The sequence below is a fragment of the Lissotriton vulgaris genome, chromosome 1_1 (genome assembly GCF_964263255.1).
Source record: "Lissotriton vulgaris chromosome 1_1, aLisVul1.2, whole genome shotgun sequence".
Taxonomy (NCBI): Eukaryota; Metazoa; Chordata; class Amphibia; order Caudata; family Salamandridae; genus Lissotriton; species Lissotriton vulgaris.
The window spans coordinates 1,590,736,551-1,590,757,735 of NC_141685.1; the positions used below are offsets into that span (position 1 = coordinate 1,590,736,551).

Below are 21,185 nucleotides of genomic sequence, written 5' to 3' on the forward strand. Positions count from 1 at the left end.
ATAGTCACGGGAAAGAAAGCCACGTAAAGAGCGCACAAGCGTTCCCGTGGCCAGCAGGGGATCTGTGGAAGGAAAACTGCCAACAATTCATGAGCCCCACCAACAGACAAGAAGACCCAAGACAATCACAAAGAGAATAGAAATGCACTTATCTCGAGCTGCCGAGCAGCAAAGAAAGAGGAAGGGCACGAAGTTGCAAGCTGATTTAAGGGAGGACGTTCATGGACACCGTGAAAGGACTTGGCAAAGACTGTTTTTCGTTTCCCTAGTGTTGTGGGAAATGTCTTTTTTTTTTACTTGCTTGTGATGAACTGCTGTGGAAAATTGTTAATAAAGGCGAAGAGAGAACAAAGCATAATCCTCGCCTCCGGTCCTGACATAAAATCTGCCCGGAGAGGCACTTTGCAGCAAGTTAAAGATAAGACTTTGCTCTGGGCTTTGTTCAAGAAACATGAAAACTTCCCAGGGTGGATTTCCTAGCCATATGTCAATGAGGGCAATAACTTTGCTTTTATTACTATTACATGGGGCTGCCATGAGGGGCTTTAAAATTCAGCCTGAGTCAGTGAGTTTATAAGGTTATTCAAATGATATTTCCTAACTATAACGTCCCTTTAACCTTTTGGTTATTTAAGTGAATTTCAATTTAACTAGTAGTCGAGTTTTCAGACCTCCGACCAACTCTCAGGAAACCCCCTGTAAGGGACTTACTGGAAGTAACAGGAGGGCTTCTTGGCACCCAAGGTCCCTTAGCAGCCAAGGGGACTTCATCCCACAAGTAGTAGTGTGCCAGAAGGTGCGTTTTCAGAGTGGTGGAGAAAGGGGGCATGGCCTTTAATAACCTTTCAGCTGTCCTGCTATGTAGGGCCTACTGGAGGCAACAGGAGGGCCCCCAAATACCCTGGAGGCAAGGGTACTTCATCCCTCAACCACCAGTGCACCAGGAGGTGCGTTTGCAGAGTAGTAGAGAAATGGATTGTGGCCTTTAAATTCTTCACAGCAATCAGGATGTGTGGTACTTACTGGAGGTAACAGGAGGGCTTGTTGCCCCCAAGGACTCTCTAGAGCCAAGAGGACTTCACAACCAACGAGCAGTGCATCAGGAGGCGTGTTAGAGTGGTGGGAAAGGGGGCATGCCCTCTGAAAACCTCTCCGCAATTGCGCTGTGTGGGATTTACTGTAGGTAACAGGAGGGGTGGTTCCCCATGTGGCCCCCAACAACATGGTGGTGGGTACCCTGGATGAGCACCAGGGCACCCACCCTCTGTTGACCGGGGTGGGGGGGCTGTGTGAGTCCTTACCCCATGAATATGGTACCGGCCCTGGGAATGGGGTCCCCGGGGCTAAACCTAGCCTGAGGAGGTGGCCATGTGCCTGCTCCACTCAAAAAATGTACAGGAGTGGGGTCCCCTTGGCTAAAAGCAGCCTGGGGATAGAGGGGCCATGAGCCTCCCAACAAATGCACGGGCCCTGGGTTATGGGGTCTCTGGGGTTGAAATCAGCCCCGGGAGGGGTACTGCATGCTACCCTTGCCTTAATTTAAGCTTAGTGGCTCTGGGAAATTGGGTTCCCAAAGTCTATCATGGTTCAGGGAGGGGCAGAGCATTCTTCTTTAATTTTAATAGTGGCCCTGGGGGAAGGGGTCACCAGTGTTTAAGGAGGCTTGGGAATGGGGGCCGCATGGCCACCTCCTTATTTAAAATGTATACCGCCCTGGGGAATGGAGTCCCCCGGGCCATATTAGGATTGGGAGGAGGACACATTCCCCCCCATCCTCTTTAAAAAAAAAAAAAAAAAAAAAAAAAAAAAAAGACACTGCCCTTCCTACGGCCAGACTCGTGGCCAACCTCCCTCTGCACTCGGCCAAATACTGTGCCCTCTGTTTGGATGCATGCAGGAGACTGCCCTGTGGCTAACCGCTCACCATGCATGACCGAACGGATTGCGGAGCTTGGAGTCGGCTGCATACGAGACATGGGAGGTTGGTTTAACGTGTGCTAATAAAATACGACTTTATATGTAGAAACAAAATCTAGAAATTGAATGAAAAAAACGACGTTTAAAGTAATGTTATAGTTAGGTGAAATGTTTGGTTTTAAACAAAAAAAAAAGACTGAAGTTTACCAGTTATTATTAGACTTATCCCAAGTAATTATAACTCGTGCCCTAAGGTAACTATAACTCGCACCCTTGCCATGCACTCCTAATTACCCTACATATTACATCACTCATGTCATCTTCTTTGGCATCCTTGATAATATCACTATGTATGTTGGGTGCAGGTTTTATAGTTACCTTAGGGCACCAGTTATAGTTACTTGAGATAACTCTATTTAAAACTGGTGAATTCCAGTGGTTTTTAGAGTTTCAACCTGAACATTCCACCTAACTATAATTTTACTTTAACCAAGATTAATATGTTAATTCTTGCATTTTTTAAATATGTTATTGTGAGGCCTGCCCCTTTACTTAGAAAAGTGTATTTAAGCTTGGTACGGCATGTATTAGGCAGAGAGGAATTTTCAACTTCCTGGGAGATTTCGTTTGTGCAAGGTGAGCTGCAAACACCCTCAGTGAAGGCTATGGACTCACTTTGTAATGCCACAACTGAGACAGAGAGACTGAGAAGGAGTTTCTTGAAGTCCAGAACCAAAGGGCTTGTTGTTCTGTTAAAGTTTGGCTGGGCCTCCTCAAAGACATCAGACGGGCACTTTTGTTTGCTAAGACAGCTTAGCCAAGGGTTGGTGAACAAAGGCTGGTTCCATCATTCAAAGGCTTCAAAAACACTATCAAAGCGTTGCAATTTTCTTTAATAGTTTGCTTATCAATTGCTTTCATTACCACTATATTGCTTGTCTTCATAATTACATCTATACGCATCATCCGCATTAGATTTGGATGGTGATTTTAGTTCATTCATGAAATATAACTATAGCGTGGTTTCTTGTGTCTCTATCCATGGTGAAAGGAGTTCGGAACTACATTAAAAACAAATAATCCTGTGATTCCCACAGGACTAGAATAGTTGCCTAGAATACTCCATCCTTATGTAAAGGTCATATGGTTTGTGGGTTAAAGTCCACCAAGTTTATGTCTCCAGTTGGAAAGCTGACACTAAGCCTGTACTTCTTCAGAGCATCTAGATGAACTTAAATGGAGCAGTAGAGTGCAGAACGTTGCAAAACGTATCATAATCAAAAATGAATACTACACAACACTGCGCGCCTTCTGGTCATAACTGTTCCCTCCTAAAACTGATGTGCTTCTCACGTACTCCCAAATCTTACCCATTTCTTCTTCATGACTCACTAAATGTGAGTTAAAAGTAAAGCATGTGAGGTTAGACCCAATATATATATATATATATATATATATATATATATATATATATATATATATATATATATATATATGTGTGTTCTCTTTCTTTCGCTATGTTTAGGTCTCCCATACAGTTATAGAGATGTAAGATTGAATACCTTACTATACAGTAAGAGTGGTTTTTATTTTTTTATTTAAACAATTCTTTATTGTTTTTTATTATCTAAAAGTATACAGCATATATAACAACATAAAAGTATATCCAGTATTCCCACCTACTCCCACCCCACCCTGGCTCGTCCAAATGAAAGAAAGAAACATGAAAAAAATACAACAAAAGGAAAGGAAAAACAATACTAAAGAGATGTATTCAGCCTGTACCATGAAAAATAGAAAAAAGTGCAAAAGAATAAATTGCCAGCACCAGACTTGTACACAAAACAACCAGACTTATAAGCCTAGATTTCTCCGACCAGTCGCCAAGCCATTTTCCAACTATCTTGTCAGAAGAGCCAAATCTACCCATCCCTGTGACTCTTGATCCTTGACCCCTTCTGGCATATTTTGCTGTTTCTAGCCTATACACTGCTAGGAATCTCCCCAGCCTTTGTTGCCCCGTAGAGGGTACAGGATCAAGCAAATGGGTGGCCAAACAAAGTCGAATCCCTATCATAGCGACATACAAAAAAGTTTGAACCCGGGCCCGTAGCTGAGAGCTGCTCACCCCCAATACTATTAGTTGGGAAGTCATCTCTACTTGCTGTCCCAAATAGGATTCAAGGATGGAACCGACTTCCCTTTTGATCAGGCCCATCTCAGGGCAGGAAGTAAACATGTGCACAATGTCTGCCGCAGGATGACTGCACCGCGGACATGTTGTTCCTGCCCCTCCTCCCCATTTAGAGATCTTCTCATGTGTTATATAGAGATTAAACCACTTCTTGAAGCGTTGTCATTGGAGATTTGTAGCAATACAAGAGGTTTGGGCCAAATTTAAGGAGTCTTCTACTTTCCCCGCTTCAACCTGTAGCCGCTCTTGCCGCCGTTCCAAATGTTTGTGAAGGTCATCCGACATTGTCTCTATTAGCTTTTTATAGATCCCACCTAGAGTACCAGCCTCCTTGAGAAGCCCCTCAACCAACGTCACTCGATCAAAACCACTCCTACCTACGGTTTTTCTCCATAAAAAATCCCTAATCTGAAGGTACTTAAAAAGGTGCCTATTATCTAACCCAAAAGTCTTTTTAATTACATCAAATGACCTCATCCAAGTTCCATTGATAATATCCCCAACCATTCTCACTCTTTTATCATTCCATATCTTCATAAATCCATCAATAAAGATGCTGGGGAATGATTTATTGCCATACAGTGGGGTGTAAGCATGAATTAGGCCCATACCTAACCTTTTACGAATGGTGACCCAGGTTTTAAAAGCACACATTAGGCCTTACATTTCACTCTTTTGTAGTACTTAAAATCGGTATAATATAAGTGACAGCCCCTGGCCTCTCAACCTAACAATAAAACATATATGGATACAGGGCCCGCTCACTGTACTTGCTCAGGTTCAACCCCAATCAAGCTTCCTATTTTGGATAGTATAGCAGCCCAGTGGTATAGCTGAAGGTTCGGAACCGCCCATTCGCCTCTCTCCCTGGGTAGCATCAAAAATTTGAGGACTCTCCACGGGCGGCAGTTAGCCCAGAGAAATTTGGAAAATAGCTGGTTTATCGTTTTGTATCACTTATTATTGATAGCCAACAGAGTTGCCCTAAAAAAAGTATAAGATTTTCAGTAAGAATAACATTTTAATGATATTGCACCTCCCAACAAGGCACAATTTAAGATTATCTATACGCTGAAAGCCTGCTTTAAATTTAGGAAGCAGTGGGTCTAGGTTGATTTCCATAGACACTTCTGCAATTATCTCGACCCCAAAATAGGTTGCCTTCTGAACAACCCAGGGGTCGTTAGCCTGGAGTCCTTTACCTAATACAACAAGAGTTTTGTTGGAGTTAAGGCGATACCCCGAGATATGCCCAAAGATCTCTGCTTCTCTTTCAATTTCAGATAGTGCTCCAAGTGGGTTAGGGGTCATGAAGGCTAGATCGTTAGCATACGCCAAGATCTTAGTGCTCCCCCCATCACTATATAGAGCTGAGATCTAATTATTGTCCATAATCCTCCTGACCAGGGGGTCGATGTATAGAAAAAATAGCAGGGGGGAGCAGGGGCACCCCTGACGCGACCCCCTTCTTATTAACACTGGACCTGACAGTTCCCCCATGATGGCGATTTTGGCCACCGGATAGTTGTTCATTACTGAAATAGCCTTGATGAAGACAATGCCAAACCCTCTTCTGTTATGTTATGTTATGTTACATTAATTTATTATGCGCACAGATACTCCAGCCAAGGAGCGTCCCGGCGCAGATAGTCTCTCAATAGTTGCCCATAGAAACGGCCAGGAGACCCTATTGAAAGCTTCCTACGCATCTAGCAGGATCAGCCCGATAGGATCTCCCATAATCTCGGCTGTATCAAAGAGAGCAATCACCCTCTGAATACGGTCAATTGTACTCCTGCCCGGAACAAACCTATGCTGGAAAGGAGTAACTAGTTTTTTAACCACTCCAGCTAACCGGTTTGCCAAGATCTTTGCATAGATCTTGACATTGCTATTAATTAATGTTATAGGCCTATAGGAGCCCAGCTTTTTAACCGGTTTCCCTTTCTTGGGGAAGACCACCATATTAGCCAACCCCCAAGAGGTGGGCGCCCTCTGACCTTACAGGCCTTTGAAGTAAAACTTCAACCAGTAAATCTAATAAACAGGGTGCCAGTTTTTTGTAAAATTCCCCTGTAATGAGATCAGAGCCCGACGCCTTCCAATTAGCCAAAGAGCTAATAACACTTGCAACCTCGTCCGCTGTGATGAGGACCTCTAGTGCTTCTCTCTCCTCTCCAGTTAGCCCTTCCCCAGGCATCTCTGCTAGATAATCCTATATCTCTTCTTCGCTTCCCATTGTATCTTCGGAATATAGAAGTTGATAAAAGTGTTGGAAAGCAGCCCTTTGAGGATCATTAATTTCTAGAATAGCTCCCTGAGTCACCCTCTGTCTAGTACGTACTGCAAGAAAATGTCTCACTCTCTCACTACATTTGTACATTTTGGATCACCATGCTGTATATTTCCCTGCTGCTTTCTTTGTTGAGATTTCCAATATTTTAGATTTGGCTAAGGCTACCCTAGTCTGTGCCTGGCCAATAGTTTCGACCAGTTGTATTTCTGTGTCCGCTAGTTAACATAGAGTTTCTGTAAATAGAGTTTAGCCGCTTTCTGTGTCCTCCAGCAATACCTTGAAGTTTCCCCCCTTATCCCTTCTTTCAGGGTATCCCACACGATATCCACCTGAGTGCTACTTTTGTTCTCATATATAAATCACGGAACCCATGTTTTCATGTGTGCAATGTAGTTTTGATCAGATAAGAGTGCTCTATCAAAGGTTCACCGTGGTGTTTCCCTTTTTACAGACTGGAAGGGGATCTCGAGAACAAGCTTATTGTGGTCATACATGACCCTAGGGAATTTAAAAATCTGGCACTTAATCGACAAGTTCTGGGACACAAAGAAATAATCAAGCCTAGCATGTGACTGATGTGGGGCTGAAAAAAAGGTGAAACCATCATCTTGGGGTTTCTGCAAGGTCCAGGCATCTATAAGCCCATGAGTCTGACAAAGATCCAACATTGATTTAAAAACCTTGAGTTTTACGTCATTTGTAAAGCTCAACCCCAACTTCATTGTATTAACTCTCAGATTTCTGTTGAAATCCCCACAGATAATCATTGGTAATGGCCACCCAACTAATTCCATATTTAACCAATTAAACAAAGCCGGATCATCAAGAACCGAGCCATAAACCGAACAGAGCGTGAAAGAAAATAAATCCATATTGCATAGAATGAGGGCCCATCTGCCCAAGTGATCCACCTTAGAGCGTGAGAAGCTAATTCTCTTCCCACGAGCCATAATAGCTACCCCCTTGGTCGGTGAACCCTGAGTTGTGGAGGAAATTAGCTGGTAACCTGCTAGTTCTGCCACCTTCTGCCTCCCCTCTTCAATGTGCTTCTCCTGTAAGCATATTATGTCTGCGTTCAAATACTGCATACCCTCCCGAACCTATGCCTTTTGTGCAGACAATTCAAGTCACAAATGTTGACCCACACAATTCTAATCTTACCCCTTACAAACTTTCTATTGTCTTCCAAAAAAAATCATTTACCAGACCGTATGGTCTCCATGCCAATGCATATATCTTAGCCCAGTGAACCATCCATACCCCCTGAAGAACCCCTCCCTCCGTTGTGGCAAAAAAGGTCAGAAGACCCTTGTGATGCCTCCTGCATGGCACTGCTTCCCACCACCACCCATCAAACTCCATTGTGCCAACACCAGAAAAAAAGAAATTCATTAAGTCCAACACATCAAATAACCAATTATTCCCTCTTTAAGAGTCCTTATGGGCCGAGGCTCAAGATAACTCTCGTAAAAAATCTTGAGCTTGTATCTCCGAAGAGAAGACCTTTGTATTTCCCTGGTAGATAACCTTGAGACGGGCAGGGCTCAATAAATACACTTCACAGCGAGCCTTTTGAAAAGGAGATATAAGCTGGTGAAGCCTCCACCTCCTTTCGACCGTTGCATGGCAAAAGTCCGACCGGACAAAAAAGGAGTGGCCCTCCCCTGGGCGCCTTGCTTCCGGGCGTGCTTTGTCAAAAACTGCTTGTCGTAGCAGAAAATTGCCCCCAAAAATATTATTGCTCTGGGTTTATTATCCCCTTCCGTTTGGCGCTTCTATTTCTTTAGCATGAGTGGGTAACGATGCACTTTTTGCACTTCCGACTCCCAGTCCCAGTGTGAAAGTTCAGGAAAGCCGCCCTTCAGCAATCGGAGAACAAACCCACAGATATCTTCCCACTCTGTATTTTCCGTAATGCCCAGTAGCCTTAAGTTATTGCAGCTTTGGCGATTCTCAAAATCTTCTAGCTTCCACATGACATCCATCGTCCTAGTTTAATTAGATGTTGCTTGTTGGGTAATGTTCTCTGCTCCTGTCTTTAGTGCCAACACTTGTTCTTCCAGCACTGTTGTTCTTTCTGCTATTTTTGTACAAGTTTTATAAATTTTTCTGATGGCCCCTTGTATCAGCTTGGTTGCATGGTGATCCCTCTTATGCTCCTGCCGAGCCTCAGTTTGAATCTGCTTGAGAGTTGAATAAATGAGATCTATTGAGGGGGAGGCCGCAGAGGTAGATGATGTTAGAGTAGAAAAATTACTCTCTCCAAGAGTGGTAACATCAGGAGTAGGTCTGTCGTCGATATCAAAGTGCATATTGGAATAGTCCCATTTTAATTTCCCTGAGTGGCTTCAATCAGAATCAGATTGTATTGCCTCCCGGTTTATCATTTTCCCCTCTTTAATCTTGCTCCGTCACCGCTTTTGAGTGCTAGGGTTAGAGAAGGAGCTGTCTGAGTCGGGCTCCTCAAGCAAAGAGACCTCCTGGCCGCTGGCGCAAACACTAACATTAGCGGTCTCAGAGTCCTCATTAAGGGAAAAAAAATTATCGCCACCTTCGGGGGTTCCTGCTGGTAGATGCAGTGTCACAGACAGTCTAGGGTTAGTGAATACTCCATCTTTAGAAACCTGCTTCAGTTTCTCCCCTCCCTTGTCCTCCCATTAAGCCATTTGCCTCCACATGCTGGGCTCCCCCCTGTGTAACTGCCTGTGTAATAGCCCCATGGTCTAAGTTTATGAGCAGAGAGGGCATCATTCCCGTTCTTACAGTTACCAAGGTTGTAAGGGCCTCATCGCTTACAGCCAAAGAGAGTCTCTGTGATATTGTTGGTGGTACCATCTGAGTCTTTCCCCGGCCCCCAAATATTCCCGGGATCACCCTTGGTTTGATTATTCCAGCGCGCTCCTTCACACTTGGACACTGATCCGAGCTTTCACTTTCGGAAGATCCATTTCCACGCATCCTGTTGCTACGGGAGTAGCGTCTCCCGACTTCCTTCCTCCAGGTGCCCCTCGAGTCGCTGGGAGGCCGCGCTGAATTGTGGCCGCTCCCGCTCCGTCACCTGTGACCCCGGTGTCTCCAACGCCACGTTGGGACTTGGGAGCACTTGGCGACATGATGCCTCGACGCGGATTGGTACCTGGAAGCCCGCAGCCGTAAGTGCCCTTGCTGTCATCCAGATTAGAAAGAAGGCTAAAATGCTCCTTTTGTCATATGGGCCCCCCAATACTCACCTTAGCCCATGTGGCGAACATTATCTAGCCATTTAAATTTTTTTAACACACTCTCCCTGGTGTCATCTAGAAGTTTCACTGGGAGTCAGATGGGTGGTGAATCGCAGAACTCACGCAGCCGCCATCTTGCCCAAAATCTTAAGAAGACCACCCACAGAGTGGGTTTTGATTCAAAATGCTTAAAACCATTGGCTGTTTATTCTTTTCCTCTTATAGTAAGTGCCTTAGAACATTGTTCATCACTTCATACATCATCCCTCAGCAATTGGCTCTCTTACATCACTCTCTTTGAGGTTTCTGTGCCCTTGCATTGTATTGCACGAGAGACTATTTTCTCTCCTCAATGCTGGTCTCTCTGCCTCTCTTGCACTCTTGCTCGCTGGTTCACATACTCTTCCCTCTCACTGCTGCCCTGTGCTCTCTATCTCCTCACTTCTCCCACACACTCTCCTGGTGCTTTCCCAACTCACCCCTTTCATGCCCCCCTGCTTTCTTCTCACTTCCTGTTAATCCCTCTCTACCCACCATTCACCTCCTCCTTTTAAAAGCAACTCAAATGTATTTTCTGGTGCGATGGAAAACCCAAGCAGCAACCTTTGACTGCTGTATGTCAAAAATGATGTTTTCTATGGGATGCATATTGTTTTATTCATATTGCTTTTCTTTAAACTCCAGTCGGTCATCTTCCCAGCAGCTTTGACTTAGTTACTATAGTTCATAATTTATTGTAAATTGTGGTGCCTGAAAAAAAGAGTAACTCATCTGAGATTGTGAGGTTACCGTGCATCTGAACGTGCATATTGCTTTAATATAATATTTCATGTGATTTGATGTTTGCTGTTAGTGAACGGACCTCACATTTCAGGATAACGAATTTTTTGAATAATTTATTTTGGTGTGTCTCTTAACTTAAACCTAATTCTTAAGTGGCACTAAATATTTTCCAAAAACATATTTTATACACGTTTATGCCTGTTGCACAAATGAGTTATTAATTAATATTTTTGTATTTAAAGTTCGGTCAAGGTTTTGACAACTGAATCACCTCTGACAGCTGTGGATTTTATGCCAGATGGACACACATTGTTGGTTGGATCATCATGTGGAAGGATTTACCAGTTTGATTTGAGAATGTTTCTATCCACAGCTCCAGTAAAAATAATCCAAGCTCACAAATCCTCAATACAGAGCATTCAGTTCCAGAGCCGCAGCTTCTTTGAAAAGGTGGGCATCTGATCTCTCTTCTGATGAGACGTTTGTGAAATGCTATACACAATTGAAGTCCATTAGTAGAATGTGAATAGATAGAATGTAAAAGTATTTTACGCAAAAATATAAACGCCCAAAAATCATTACATTACTTTCTCAGTACAAAGATTTAGACCAGCATGTCCCCTATAGAGCATCAGCTTACACATCTGCCAGGACTTTTGTAAGAATAGTAAGTTAATTTAGTGTTAAACTAGGTGGGAAATTAGTATGGCTGGAATTAGAAATTATATGTACATCACAATTCATGATGGGGCATAATTATCCAAGGTAGAGATTTTAGCACGCGTTTTGGCTTCTTGTATGTTGTACAAAATGTTTCTTCAATTGGTTTCCGGTTGTAACCCCGGTTTCTGCTTGTTTGTATCATTTTTTCAATTGTTTCTGATTTGCTGTTTTTTAAAGCTTGAATATATTTGTTTTTCCATTTAAATTAATTGCTTAGTTTGTATGTTTTTATTTCATAATTAATTCCTTCATTTTCCAGTAGGCCCTTTGGTCTCCTTTCTTTCAGCCCTTGTGTTACTCTACAAAAGCAGGCTTTCCCTGGGTGTAGAAAATGGGAGGTGTATCTTTGTTTCAAACATACAATATTTGGGGGTTTCTCTCCATTATATTACTATTCATGTTGGAACTGGTTTGCCTCTCTGCCCTTCTCCAGAGGCCCAATGCATGTCCTTGACTGACCTACTATTGACCCTGCTCTTGGAGTATAATGGCTTGGCACGTAAGCAAGGGAAAGCAGAGGCCTTGTCAGCAAGTGGTCTCAGGAATTTGCCATATGGGTGAGGTAAAGGACCAACTCAGCCTGAGAGAAACCCGGTTTTGACCCTGACAGAGGGAATGATGCCTCATCTCCATATGGAAATGCTGAAGGAAGATCTAGAGCTCTTCCATGTAAAGAAAGGCCAGGGACACCTTTATTCAGGGATTATGAGACGGTTTGTAGTATTATGTGCAGGATAAGACCAGAACCAAACAACCATCCCTTCATGCCATCCCTGGATGTTGGAAGGTACAATCTGGCAAGAAGAAAACTGTGCCTGAAAACTGGACCCAAGGGATCTTGACATCGGCTGGCACCTAAGGACTGGAACTGCTCCCCACGTGTCAACTGGCTGGCCTTCTCTTACCTGCTTCAGAGACACAAAAACTGAAGGACTCCCGATTTCCAGAAGGCCCAAATGAGGACTGGACCCTGCAAGTGCTCTGGCTGAAGAGAGAGAGAGAGATATCTGGAGCATATAAGTCTGCAGTAAGGACTTTAGTGTTGATGAAGAGACACAGAGGAACTTAACTAGCAGTTGCAGAAACATGGGACCTAGTATTTTCTTTTCTCCTCCAGAGTACCAAGACATGGTGCTGAGGCTACCAAAGGGAGGACACAAGGAAACCAGGTTTGTACCATTCAGATATTTTTGCTACTTTCAAAACGGTCCTTCTGGGTTGAATTGGAACCTCGGAGCGTGTTTACCACTGACAGCGCACACGCTGAGAAGTACTCTTAATAGGGGTGCTGATGAATACGGAATACCAGCGGCGAACTGTCACGACCTTTCCAAATAACGAAGGGAGTAAGACAGGGATGCGTACTGGCTCCCTTCCTGTTCAACCTCTATACAAATGGGCTTGAACAGGCGATGCTGGAAGGGAGCCAGGATCTGCCCCAGATAAACCATCGCCCGATACCCACTCTCCTGTACGCTGATGAATCAGTAATCCTAGCACGGACTTTAAACCAACTTCAGCTGCAGCTCAATAAATACGTAACATTCATGGACTCACTTGGCCTTAAAATTAACATCAAGAAAACGTTTACAATGAATATCGGCCCCAGGACAAAAACTCTCAAACCCATATTGGTCAATAATAATAGACTAGAAAAAACCCCGGTGTATCCATATCTGGGCATCCTAGTGGATGACGCAATGAACTGGCACAAGGCAGTCGAAGCTAGAAACCTTCATTTCCGTCGTGCAACCTCAGCACTAACCTCTTTTTCGAGGAAATTGGGAAAACCAGCCCCACCCGAACTGTTAACCATATACTATGCAAAATGCCATAGTGTGGCCACTTATGGAGCTGGAATCTGGGGATATGGACGTATTGACCAGCTTCAGGTCACTGAAAATGCCTTTATAAAATACATCCTAGCCCTCCCCCAAAGTTCCCCGATATTAGCCTCGCACCGGGAGCTTGGCATGGAATACATCATCGACACCATCCGATGCCAGCCCATCTTACTGTGGCATCGAATATGGTGTAATCCTGAAAGTCATCTAACTCGCTCCCTTATTACTGACTGTTTAGGCTTGACAAACTGGCGGAAAATCCCGTGGCTAAATTATATACATCATTTCTTCAAAGATCTGGACTGTGAACACTATTTTGACGAACCTCCTTCAGTCGAAGACATTTCCAGGAAACAACTAAAGCAAATGTGTATGGGTCATCTGAGAGACCTCCGAAACCAGGCAGAGATTATCAAACCACAAAACGAAAAAATCTGTCTACTGCAGCCAAGAAAAGTTATTCAGCCCTACCTGACATATTTTTTATCCAACTATGAAAAGTTTTTACTTACAAGATTACGCTTCGATGTTTTCTACCGTTTGGTTTCATTCCCGGAAATGCAGAACTGGTCCCGTAACCTGACGAGATGCCCCTGTGACGGAGTCTCCTCACAATCCACGATTCATGTTGTCCTCTTTTGCAAATATTATAAACCAGCAAGGAAAACATGGATCATCCCTATTCTCCGATCCAGTGGACTCAGACAATCCTACCCAGCACTCTCTTACTTGCAATCCCTAAAATCCCCATATGAAGCCAAACTCATAGCGACTTTTCTTAAAGCAGTTATAACAACACGCCGCAACATCTCCAGCTAAATCAGTATTATTACAAACTGTAAAAACTATTCCACTGTTTTAAAATGTTTTTTTTTCTACTGTGACCTAATTTCTTTGTGATTGTACTACTTTTAACTTTTTGTGCTTAAAATTTTTCAAAAACGTACTTTTTATGATTATTCAAATTGATAATCGAATAAAAGTTGAGGAAACAGACTGACCTACTATTGACCCTGCTCTTGGAGTATAATGGCTTGGCACGTAAGCAAGGGAAAGCAGAGGCCTTGTCAGCAAGTGGTCTCAGGAATTTGCCATATGGGTGAGGTAAAGGACCAACTCAGCCTGAGAGAAACCCGGTTTTGACCCTGACAGAGGGAATGATGCCTCATCTCCATATGGAAATGCTGAAGGAAGATCTAGAGCTCTTCCATGTAAAGAAAGGCCAGGGACACCTTTATTCAGGGATTATGAGACGGTTTGTAGTATTATGTGCAGGATAAGACCAGAACCAAACAACCATCCCTTCATGCCATCCCTGGATGTTGGAAGGTACAATCTGGCAAGAAGAAAACTGTGCCTGAAAACTGGACCCAAGGGATCTTGACATTGGCTGGCACCTAAGGACTGGAACTGCTCCCCACGTGTCAACTGGCTGGCCTTCTCTTACCTGCTTCAGAGACACAAAAACTGAAGGACTCCCGATTTCCAGAAGGCCCAAATGAGGACTGGACCCTGCAAGTGCTCTGGCTGAAGAGAGAGAGAGATATCTGGAGCATATAAGTCTGCAGTAAGGACTTTAGTGTTGATGAAGAGACACAGAGGAACTTAACTAGCAGTTGCAGAAACATGGGACCTAGTATTTTCTTTTCTCCTCCAGAGTACCAAGACATGGTGCTGAGGCTACCAAAGGGAGGACACAAGGAAACCAGGTTTGTACCATTCAGATATTTTTGCTACTTTCAAAACGGTCCTTCTGGGTTGAATTGGAACCTCGGAGCGTGTTTACCACTGACAGCGCACACGCTGAGAAGTACTCTTAATAGGGGTGCTGATGAATACGGAATACTAGCCTTAATTTTGGACATTAAGTACCGGATGATGTTCTTTACTTAAGGAACAGCTTTTCACTATAAGAACATCTTTAAAGACAGTTACATTTTATCAACATACCAGCCGGACGGAATTACAACTGTCAGAGAGGAGTCCCTCACTTTACACAGTTGCCATAAAGCCCTGAAGAAGTTGTGGGTACATCCCCAGACAACACACGAGTTGGCTGGGCATTTTTTGGATTAAAGGAGACAAGAAAATTACGACTACACTGTTTTGATCTTATTGAATCTGTGAAGAACTTTGACCAACGTTTTATTAAGAATTGAATCGAATACTAGCGTGTGCATAGGCTTGATTTAATCATGTTTTGACCCTAGGGTCTTCTTTGGAGGGCTTAGGGTGTTCTCCCTCACCTTTTTGCAACGCCTTACTCGCATTATCAGATTTTACGCACTCTTTATAGGTGCCATCCCCTCCCACATAAGAAACCCCCCCTTTTTTGTTTACTTTCAAATCTGGTTCAATTTTTTTTTTTTTTTTTTTAAATATATTTTTATTGCAGGAATCAGTACAACAATACAGTAACGACCAGCATCATATTATAATCAACTGTTACATGATATAGCCCACCGACCCCCTTCCGTAGCATTGCTATACAGCCAAGCAGCCCATATCCCTGGGGTTGGGCGGCGAATGTAGCTGGGGTCAGTAGGATGCTGGAGCTGGTCCGGATAACACACTGTCCGTCATCTGCTTTTCTAAACAAACCCCAACCCCCAAAAAGATACCCCCCCCTCAAACTTCCAGTCATTGTGAAACTCCCCCCTCCCCCCCCCCCCCCCCCCCACCATCAGCGCCAGGGAGCTTATCAATTTAGGATCCACTGCTTGACCCACGGGGAAAGTAATAGTGCTGTTAATGCTAGTGTCTAACGGGACTCGGGTCTAGTTGCTTCTTCACTTTCGGAATCGCTGGGGGCACAATAATCCCTGAGGGCCTGCACCAGCGTTTCCCATTCTAACGCGGCCTCCTGCGCCTTCTCATCGCTCTGCCTCCAAGCCAACTGATATCGCAGCGCGCTCTCACCCGCCGCCCATTTCAAAAGTTCACCGTGCCATCTGCCGCCCGTAGGACCAGCACGTGCCTTCCAGTTCCTGGTCACCTCTCGCTTAGCAAGTAGGAGTCCCAGGTCGATAAATTTACTGGTGATTTTATTCCGGGGGGTATGGGGGAACCAGTGCAATAGCCCTACCGCCGCATCGAACGATAAATGCCTCCCCGTCACCTCTTCCAAAGTCGCCGCCACCTCCTGCCAGTAGGACGTCAATCCTGGACAGGCCCATAGCATGTGTAGGAGGTCCGCCTCCTGAGCCGGGCACCTAGGGCATTCCGCCGAAGCCGTGGCAAAATAACGCCTGATCTTAACCGGGGTCAGGTACGCCCTATGGAGAACATAATAGTAGACCAGTTGGAAGCGGGCGTTACGTGTACCCTTCCATGCTCGCCTCACCAGCTGGGACCAGGTCGTCTCCGGGATCTCCCTGCCGATGTCCTCTTCCCAGCGGGACTTCAGTGTGGCGAGAGGGACCAACCCCTCATTAATCAGCCTGCCGTAAAGGCAAGTGACCGCCTCCACTGTGCCCGCTGACATCATTACATACTGGCACACCTGAGACAATTGAGGTTCCTCTAGTCCGTTTTGCCAGTGCGCCTGGATCACTCGCACAATGGCCGAGTGCAGCAGAAAGTCGCCCCGGGGGATCCCAAAGCGGTCAATGAGATCCTGAAAGGACAGGAGCACTCCGTCCTCATACAGGTCCCCGACGAGCTGTAAACCCGAGTCCTCCCAGTCCGCTAGTCGCGACCAGTCTCCTCCGTGGGGGAGGGCCGTCAGCATCCCCAATGGCATTTCAGGTGCATATGGGGTCCGCAGGTGACCTCTGTTATGAGCCCGATTCCAACAGAGTCGGATAGTCCGCTCCTCCATCGACAGGTCCCGAAGGACTAAGCGCTGTCGCAGCGCGATAAAGGAGAGGACGTGCCTGGCCATACCCGTTCCTCTACCGTCTTCCGGGCCTCTGAACTCCCTGGCTATCTCCTGGGTGTATGTCTGAAGCTGCGCCGCTAGGTAATACTTCTCAAAGTCCGGCACAGCGAGCCCCCCCTCGTCCTTCGGCCTCATCAGGGTATTGAGGGCCACCCGCCGCCGGCCCGTGCCCCAAAGGAACCCGACCACCATAGAACGCAAGCGGCGAAACGTGGCCGGTGGGACCCAGATCGGCAAAGTCCGAAAATAATACAAAAGTCGGGGGAGCGCCACCATTTTGAGCAGGGCGATGCGTCCTGCTACGGAGAGCGGCAGCGTGGCCCAAAAGTCCATGCTGCCTCGGAGTGCTCGTATGCAACGGGCAATGTTGCCGTCTAGGAGGTCGGGCTGGTCGTGGTACACAAATACCCCAAGGTATTTAAAGCAGTCGGGTTCCCATCTGATCTCCTTACTGAGCGCCGGAGTGGGTACACCCCTACGCATCGGGAAGAGGCAGGTCTTAGACCAGTTCACTTGTAGGCCTGAGACGTCTCCGAACTCCGTTAGCGCTAATTCCGCTCCCCGTAATGCGTCGACCGGATCCTCCAGGAAGAGCAACAGGTCGTCTGCATAGAGCGAGACGTAATGAGGGCCCGCCGCTGTCCATAAGCCCGTATAGTGGGCTCCCGAGCGAAGATGCATCGCTAGTGGCTCCACCGCTAGTGCAAAAAGAAGCGGGGATAAGGAGCACCCTTGCCGCGTGCCACGCTCCACCGGATATCGCGATGAAATCAAAGGGCCCGATCTAACCCTGGCTGAAGCGGAAGCGTAGAGAACTGCTGTCCATTTGATGAATCCCTCCCCGAGGCCGAATTTCCGCAATACCGCACTTAAGTAGTCCCACTCCAGGCTATCAAAAGCCTTCTCCAGGTCCACCGACAAAACTACCGGGGACGGGGCATCTACGAATGGTTCCCCAAGCAAGCGAAACAACCTTCGGATGTTCATGGTCGTATTTCGCCGTGGGATGAAACCGGCTTGATCCTCGTGTACTAGGGAGCTCATATGTCCTAACAGCCTCAAGGCCAAGATGCTGCTCAATATTTTGTAGTCCACCGTCAGCATTGAGAGGGGACGGTAGGACCCCGGGTCAGACGAGTCTCGGCCAGGCTTGAGAAGAGGAACCACCAACGCCTCACACATCGAGCCGGGGAGGCGACCCAGCCTCTTCGCCTCCCTGTAGACCACCAGTAAACGAGGGGCCAGGAGGTCAGCATAAGCTGCATAGAACTCCACCGGCAGGCCATCCAGGCCCGGGGTCTTGTTCCTCGCCATCCGTTTGATGGCCCCGCGGATCTCCCCCAAGCCGATGTCAGATCCCAGGGCGTCTGCCACTTCTTGTTCCACTGTGCGGAGTTCCAGCAGGCTAAGATAGTTATCAAGCTGGTCTGGGTCCCGCGCGGAGCGACTGCGGTATAAACATTCGTAATAATGCCGGAAGCAATTAAGAATCTCCGGTTGGGTGTATACCTCGGTCCCATCCGTCCTGCGCATCCTAGTCGTCGTTTGGGACTGGCGCGTAGGGTTGGCCAACCACGCCAATAACGCGCTCGATCTGTCGCCCTCCGCTATGGATCGGACCGTGTAGGCCTTATAATCAAAACAGCGGAGCCGCTCTACCTCCACCGCCACCTTCTCCCTCGCCTCTACCGTTTGTGTTTGCAATTCCGGGTGTCCGGGCCGGCTAATTTCGAGCTCGCGGAGCGTTCGGTCCGCTGTGTCCAAATCAGCCAGGATAACACGCCGCATGCCCACCTTCTTAGAGATACAGTACCCCCTCACCACCAACTTGAAAGCGTCCCATTCGAACGCCCTAGTACTCGCGGAGCCGCCGTTGGATGCAAAATAATTAGGCTGTCCGGATTTCGGTTTTAACCGACTCTAAACGATAATACCCTACCGACTGAAAATCAGCTGACCTGGTTTAAAACCGAGTGTCACTGATTTTTTACATATTTGTTGCACCGCTTGGCCACTTGAGGGAGCCAAAGGAGTACAAACCAGGTTGGTACCGCAGACGGTTTTCTCTTTTAAGAGGCATTCTTGCTACTGCTTAAGTAAAAGAGTCGCACGAACTTCAGAAACCTGAAAGCATGTTATCATAGTACCAAGTGTATACTTACAGGGACAACTAAACCGAAAGACATTTTCTATTATGTCACGCTGTTTACAACCAGTGTGCAAGGGGCGGCCGCTTTCTCTTCGCAGTGCATTTGATCTGTTCTTGCCGGCGATTCCTGTGAGTGCTTTGTGTGTAAAGTCCCAGCGACGGCTTTTCATGCGTGCTGGTATAAATTTAATATTTGGGTGCAGGGACAGACTGCAGCATTCCTGCCTGTGGGCCTAAGGGTTGGAAGGTTCAACGCTGGATAGAAAGCGCAGTCATTTGTCTCTTCATTAGTCAAACAGACCCACATTTCAAACCCTTGCAGCTGCTCGGCTCCTAACCCGACCTCTAAAGTTTACTTCTGCAAAGAGCTTGTTCTGATCTGACTTGGTAACCCGAGGTGAAGCTGTATAAACTCGCCCTGCTCTTCAAAAGTGCGTTTTGGAAATGTTTTCAGGGTCAGCATAGCAGCCATCCGAGGAGCCCCCTTCCTCTGTTTCACTGCTCACTCAGGAGTGTGCCAGTGATTTCGGCTCCCTGCAGAGTGCCTCTGAGTTGCCAGGACTGCATAGGCGCTTGATTTCAGGCATTGTTACCTGCCTGCCAGGGCTGCCCCCTTTAGATTCTCGTGTGAGGCTACTAATATCGGGATGCCCGGCCCCGCGGCATTATCTCGGGTGGTCTCAGATAGCACCCCGCATGACTTTGCGGGCTTGGCAAGGATGCGGCAGAATGGGGGGGCCAGGGTCTCAATATCAGGCACAGTTCATGAGAAGTTCATGGAGCTGCGGGGGCTAGAAATGCTGCAACCATCGCTCCCACACGTTGCCTCAGCCAAGCACAGCCCATCTTTCAATACAGAGGTGTGCAGGCAGGCACATGCACAGAGAGCGCGGGCCCTGCACTGCTGAGAGCCATGGGGCTGCAGGACGACAGATAAACGGTACACGAAGAAAGGGGAAGAGAGGTAGATAGCTTGGTAGATAGAGAAGAGACAGGCAGGCAAGATAGATAGATAGACTGGTAAATGTGGGGATACAGAAACACACGTGCATAGGTCTGGTAGGCAGAGGCACACATAGGATGGGTGGATGTTCTGGGCCGGGCGCGCAACACCCATTGGGCTCACTGGGCTTCAGCCCCCTCCCCCCCTGTCGTGCCTGTCAGCCCGGGCTGACACAGCTTCACGGGCTGGCAAGCATTTAATTGCAGGCGCGCCAGAGGACTTAACAGGTCGTTAAAAGACCATTTAGTTGTAAATTAGGCTTTTGTTGTGTGGTCATCCCTTCTCACAGCCACTTTGCCCGTGGTTGGAAGAATTAGCGCCCCCTCCCCCACCCCGAAATTTGGCTCTTGCTGCCCGCCTGCTCTGGGCACATTCTCATACAGAAACAGGAGGAGATAGGGTGAAGTCATAAATAGGGCTGGGGAGAAAGAGGGAAGATCGAGAAATATGGGGAGAAAGCATGGGGCGTGAGGGGTAGATGGAGGGATAGTACACAGAGAGCTGGATATACAGATAGATAACCAGAGACCTAGACGGGTAATCAGATAGATAGATGACTACAAGAAAGAAGAAATACAGAAGGCAATATAGATAAAAAATGATGAAACAAAATAGAAGTAGAAGGCAAGCAGTGGGTGGGCAGATAGGAAGTAAACAAGAAGAGACAGATTTCAAGAGAGAAAAGTTAAGTATGTATTCTTTATTTGTGAGTCTTATAACTGTAACACGTTTCCTAAGCCAGAGTCAAGACAGGCCAAATCTTGTGAGGATGGCAGCTAGTTACAGAAAGCGAGAGGCTCACATGATTGACAGACCGACAGACAGGGGCACGGTCTGATAGCACTCCTCCTGCCAGGGGCAGGTATGGAGTCAGACACTAGAGTATTCACTTAAGGCATTATCTTTACCGCCGACAGTTCGCAGGTCGTGGCTGACTGTTGTCATGGTGCCTTACACAGCTGAGAACTGAGCGGAACACTTTAGGGGTATTTCTTATTGGTAAATGGAAGCTGGGACATTTATTGGGGGCACCCATGCTGCCCCAGAGAGCACAGGCAGGCCACAGCCTGCCTCTGCTCCCTTCCTCGCCCCTCCCAGCCCCGCGTGGGTAAACGTTTGCGTGGGACTGCGAAGCAGGCCTGCGAACGGGTACCTCGATTGCAGTGGGTTTTATT

General features: G+C 46.5%; 1 protein-coding gene across 1 annotated transcript in view; it reads left to right on the plus strand.

Moving 5' to 3' along the window:
• Positions 1 to 21,185, plus strand: part of LOC147750852 (protein NEDD1-like) — a 590,100-nt gene that overhangs the window by 160,968 nt on the left and 407,947 nt on the right. Inside the window, exon 7 of the mRNA XM_086937113.1 lies at positions 10,654 to 10,861. Within this exon, the coding sequence (XP_086793239.1) occupies positions 10,654 to 10,861 (208 nt within the window). The remainder of the gene's footprint in view (positions 1 to 10,653; positions 10,862 to 21,185) is intronic.